This window comes from Elaeis guineensis, chromosome 4 (assembly GCF_000442705.2).
Source record: "Elaeis guineensis isolate ETL-2024a chromosome 4, EG11, whole genome shotgun sequence".
NCBI classification, from domain to species: Eukaryota; Viridiplantae; Streptophyta; class Magnoliopsida; order Arecales; family Arecaceae; genus Elaeis; species Elaeis guineensis.
In genome coordinates, this window is record NC_025996.2 from 130,655,566 (window position 1) to 130,661,571 (window position 6,006).

At 38.1% G+C, this 6,006-nt stretch overlaps 1 protein-coding gene across 1 annotated transcript; it reads left to right on the plus strand.

The window, feature by feature from the left end:
- Positions 1–887: 887 nt before the first annotated feature.
- Positions 888–5,304, plus strand: LOC105042661 (probable serine/threonine-protein kinase PIX13). Its single transcript, XM_010919955.4, has 6 exons — positions 888–1,087; positions 1,612–1,961; positions 2,595–2,730; positions 3,241–3,383; positions 3,469–3,592; positions 4,488–5,304. Exons 1-6 carry the CDS (start codon positions 1,021–1,023, stop codon positions 4,952–4,954), a joined length of 1,287 nt encoding a protein of 428 aa, XP_010918257.1. The 5' UTR covers positions 888–1,020; the 3' UTR covers positions 4,955–5,304.
- The last annotated feature ends 702 nt before the right edge of the window (positions 5,305–6,006 follow it).

Consider the following 6,006-nt stretch of genomic DNA (forward strand, 5'->3'; position numbering starts at 1 on the left):
ATCACATTCCTGATACAGACTCTGAAAAGCTACATCTGTTGCTGTCTTGAGAATATTTCTTTGAATGAGAGAATGAGATTGTGGATGTTATAAGAGGAAATGAGATTGTAGATGAGATGAGTTCCTTTTTTCTTTGTTTTATATTAAGATAAATATGTTTATATAGCATGCATGATTTGTACAACACGAACCTAATCGACTTGATCTATTGCCGAACCTATTTTAAGAAAATGCCATATATATAGTGAGGATGAAAACATGGTTCAAGCACTATGGGGTAGGGTAGTTTAGCCTAAAGGAAAATGGTTTAGCAAAAATTAGCATGGCTCAGATCAATTGAGCACTCCACTCAGAATGGTTCCACAAGTTCGGCATGATTTGGCCATGGTTAGATTTAGTTTGGTTGATTGTAAGTTGACATGATACGATTGTGGTCGATACTGTTTGCATTTTAGATATGAATCCGCATTACAAGTATAGTCTATCAGTGCCCCATAGTGCTACCACTAAAATTTCAATAACACCAACATAATTAACCCATACATTTATCATTATTAAAACAAAAATCATGGTTGTTGTTGTTTGGTCCTTCAACTTATATTGGAAAAATAAAAAAATTGTTTCTATAACATAACAGTTTTAGTATAGTGATGAGCTATAGCAATAATAGTAAACAGAGATAAAGAAATGATATTAGCAAAACAAGCAGCAGTAATATTAGTCATAATTAATATTGTTTTAGTGCTTCCAACAGCGATTTATGGAAGAGTAAAAACAAGAGAAGGTGAAAACAAGGTCCGAGAATCAAAGTGGCCGTCTTACGGTAAAAATAGACCTTCCTTGACGTTTGCGATTATATAGCCGGACACCAACGGCAAGAACAAAGGCCCCTTTCTCCCTCGCTTTCTTTCTGACTTCTCTTCTCCTTCTTCTCCCCTCTCTCTCACTAAATCCTGGAAGCAAAAGAGAAGAAAAGAGAGAGAGAGAGAGAGGCTACGGGAGAAAAGGAGAGGTTTCGAAATGGGAAACTGCGTTGGTGCTCCCGTGAAATCTTTGAGCCCTGCAAGCACCAGACCTCCCAGTCCAGGTATTGCTTATAATTTGCTTGCCTTCTTCTTTATGGATATACTTCATGTTCCTGTTATCTCCTGATGCTAACTATAGAATCATACAAATTATGTGCTTCCTTTTTTACCTTTCTTCTTGCTCTCTCTGTTCCAATTTCTCTTATCTTGAGTAATAAAGGTTTCGTAATAAATTCTTGTTGTTCATTGCACCCTCTGTTTGTGATGAAGGTTGCATATGAAAACTCTGTTTTTTTTTTTTGTTTTAGTTTGTTAAATAATCTTTCTTTCCTTGTCTTCTTGTCAGATTATAATAAGTTTATGACCAAACACAGACAGTTTCATGTTTTTCGAATTCGAGAACTACCATCTCTCTTCATGGTTAGATAAACATGCCTTAATTCTAAATATCCAGTAAGATGACTGAACAAAAACATTGGAGAGCAATATAGCCTTTGTGACTAAGTAAATTGGAATTGGTTTTTAAGGACTAAGATGTAACCTCCTTTCATCTTTCTTTCTCTTCCTTCTCCCTTGCACTGCTCAGGACGCTTGACGACGAAGAGCATCAGCAGCACTCCCACGACTGAGAAGCTGTCGAGCATCAGCAACAGCACCTTCGGGCAGTCCACGGGCAGCGGCATAAGCATAGATGAGGTGTACCCAGAGGGCCGCATCCTGGAGGTGCCAAACCTTCGGATATTTGCATTTGCTGAATTGAAGACTGCCACCAAGAACTTTAAGCCTGACACCGTCCTTGGAGAAGGAGGATTTGGGAGGGTGTACAAGGGATGGGTTGATGAGAAGTCTCTCAATCCCTCGAAGAGTGTGGCCGCGATGGTGGTTGCTGTTAAGAAACTAAATCCTGAGAGCATGCAGGGTTTGGAGGAATGGCAGGTCATAGCTTATATCCATTCAATTCAGGAAACCTCTTCTTTCTTTTGTGCATCTAATTCATCCTTTAGCTCTCTTGGCATCATATTTCTGTGATCAAATAGTTTGTTTTAGCTATTTCAAGGATTTGGAACCGGTACAAAGGCGATAAGCTTAGATGTTATCGTTTAAGCAGTTTCTTCCTTGTTCTTTGTTACTATTTGTTAATATACTTCAATTTTCCAATTCACACATGGAGTTTCAATTACCAAGTCTATTTCTCAATCATTGCCAATTTTCTTTTTCCAACCCCAATGAATTCTAGAAATGCAGATGTTTGGTGCTTCTCATTTTGGATGTTGAGATGCATTCATAACCTTAAGTTGGGTTAGTCTTTATTTGCTTCGTTCGACCACCACAACATCCTCTTTGTTTGTTTCAAATGCATATATAGTAATCCTATCTTCAGCTTTAAAAAACTGTTGAAAGAGAGATTAGAGAAAGAAGCTAGAGTCATTTCAACTTTTTTCTTTTTCTTTTTTTTTTTTTTTTTAATATTACTGGCAGTGATTGATTAATAGATGTTGTTTAATGGTATGCATGTCAGTTTAGTTTGTTAGTTTGTTTACTGGTTCTATTCTTGGTGGGCATTTGCAGTCTGAAGTGAATTTCTTGGGAAGGCTTTCACATCCCAACCTCGTCAGACTCCTGGGTTATTGCTGGGAGGATAAGGAACTCCTCCTTGTCTACGAGTTCATGGCGAAGGGGAGCTTAGAAAATCACCTCTTCAGAAGTGAGTCCTGTGACAAAAATTGCTGCTTCTAAATAATAAATGGCTGAACTACCATCTTTTTTGGGCTATAATAACATTACTTCTACCAAGTAATCATTCACTAATTTATACTGAAAGGAGTCAAACCTACAATGTTATGATCACCCACCTCAAGAAACCAGAGAGGGAATATTCTATTAACAGAGCACAACTTATTATTTTCCTCCTGTGTTCTCTTATTAACTGTCATTATGGTACCGTCTAATTCCTCTATTCAACTATATAACTCAAAATCCAATGAAAGATTTTAAGCAAAATTCGGAGCTTATCACTGATAACAAATGTAGATAGACCATTGACTATTCTAATATGTGATGCCAAAAAGTTTTCAATTCGGTAATTTTGGTTATGATAGTCTAGAATGACCCAAAAGATCATGATTATATTCTCTGATAGAATTATCTATTTGTTATCGGCTTCATTAATTATATAGTGCATGATCCAAGGGAATGACATATCATTTTTGTGCAGGAGGGGCAGCTCTCCAGCCACTGTCATGGAAACTAAGGTTGAAGATAGCCATAGGTGCTGCTCGTGGTCTTGCATTCCTGCATACATCAGAGAAACAAATAATTTACAGAGATTTTAAGGCTTCCAACATTCTTCTAGACTCGGTATTTTTCTTCCCTATGCCTCCCAAAAGATCAAAAAGTTCTTCTGAAGATGTACTGAACTCACTGAATCTTCATTCATGTGTAGAACTACAATGCAAAACTCTCCGACTTTGGATTGGCAAAGAATGGGCCAACTGGTGGAGAGTCCCATGTCTCCACACGAGTCATGGGAACATACGGTTATGCAGCTCCAGAATATGTGGCTACCGGTACGTATCTCTGAACCAGTTCCTCAGGGACTCGTTCACATAACTCATGATAGAAATAATTAGGTTGGCAATGAAACCTCAAAGCTAAAATCATGGTGCTTTGATCCAACCAATTCTGTAATGCGGGCCTTGGACCTCACGAAGGACCACTAGATGCTTCAGAACTCTTGTGCCCAAGGTCCACAATCTTGGTGCCAGGTACCATATTGGTACCTTACTGATTCAATGCGATACGGTCGGTATAATATAGTATGCATCTTGTACCGAAATAGCTTTCTAACTATTTTTCTTAATTTTTATCTTGGTATGCCTCAATACAGGTCGGTACATTTTGGTACGTATTTGTACACACCTTAGTATGCCTTGATATAGGTTGGTAGATCACAGTATAGGGTGGTATGGCTTGGTACAAAACAATACAAGACTTGTACTGATTCCAAGTTGAGTTTCGTACTAGTTTCCTCCTGGTATAGTACAATATGCCCCATACTACATGGTAGGCGGCCATACTTCTACCAAATTACTCTCTGCTAGACAGTGGTCAAATCCTGTTGTACTTTAGCTAGAAGATCACGGTATCAAATTCTAGCCATTCTCCATCAATTTTTTTCAGATCTAAAAGGGGCAATAAACATTCTTTTGTGGATCTCATTGAAGACACAGCCTATACTTGAGAATTCAGATATTGTCAAAATTCAACCAAACAACCTTTTCCAAGGCCTGTAGTTGTCCTTCATCTACATCTGGATGAAGTGAAAACTTAGCTCAGAGAGAATTTAATGGCATATTGGCATTCTTAATTAACTCAGGGTTCTGATGGGTCATGTGGTTCCTCTTGAAGATGACTGTATTTTATCAGTTCTTTGAGTTCCTGACCAAAGTTTATATAATTCAGGCCATCTATATGTGAAGAGTGATGTATATGGATTTGGAGTAGTGTTGCTGGAAATGCTCTCCGGTCAGCGGGCACTCGATACAAGCCGACCAAGTGGGAAGCATAACTTAGTAGACTGGGCTAAACCACTCCTATCAGACAGGAGAAAGCTGGCAAGGTTGATGGATCCACGTCTTGAGGGGCAGTATTCATCTAAAGCTGCTCTTAAGGCAGCCCAACTCACTCTAAGGTGCCTTGCAGGTGAGCCTAAAAACCGTCCATCTATGAAGGAAGTTGTGGAGACTCTTGAGCATATAGAAGCCTTGAAAACCAGATCAAAGGAGTCTAAAGATCTGCCTTCCCGGCATATCGCCCGAAATCATAGCCCAACCCCGGTGCATCAATGCTCACCACTTCATCCAAGGCATGATGGTACTGGCTCGAGTAGTTCTCGAGCCAATCATCACCAATCTCCTACATTAAGATGATGCAATAAGCAATGATTTGATCAGTTGTGCTTGTAGATCAAGCCCCATTTTTGTTCTATGTAACTTTAACTATCGATTTTATTTTTTACAATCTTGGGTGTTCTAGGGGCTGAAGGATGTGTAAGTAATTTGTGTTGGTAATCCGTTATTACTATATCCTAGAGTAAGATGACATCAAAGCCCTGTTTTGGTTAGTTGTACTTGGAGATCAAGCCCATTTTTGTTCTATGTAACCTAATTGTTGCTATTTTTTATAATTCAAACTTCAAAGGGCTATGTGGCTTCAAGAAAGCATCAATAATTTGTATGATAGTTATCCATATAATATGACAGCATCAGCATAACCAAGATATGAGAGCTTGATAAGAAATATCATTTATCAGAGGAAGGCCATCAATGTCTGACTCAATTGCCATTTGAAGGTGTTACCTGCTTTTCCAACTTTATTCTGGCCTCTTTCTAATGACTACCGTCTTATTTTCTTTATTAAGTGACTGAGGTCTTCATTTAACCAGAATGAATACAAATCAAAGACATCAAGTCTACTTTGTATTGACCGATCTCCATCTGTTTAAGCCACAAAGTCAGCAAAATTGAAAGGCTCCATGAGAATATCAAAGTCCAAGGTTAGAGGATAATGCCTCGAGTGTTAAGACAGTCCACAACCACATGCAAATGTAATTAAATTACATAAATGACCAATAAGTTTCACCTTTTGTGCTTCCTAATCTCCAATTTCTCCTTTGAGTAATATCAGTTTTCTTAATAGATTCCCGTTATTCTCTGCAAGCAGAGAACCCCCTTTTTGTGATCAAGAGAAACTATTGAAACTCTGATTTTGGTTTCATTTTTAGCATAATTCCTGCTGGATCTTTTCAACTGGTCTTTTCTTATACTCTTTCATTCTTCTTTTATTATGACAAAAGAAGACAGTTTGAAGTCCTTTTTCTTTTTTTCCTTTTTTCCCTGAGTTTCTGGTTTATCACCATTTGTCATTTGTTATAGTAGGAAGTAATATGGCCTTCAAGTTAAGCTGGGTTATTATCAAATTC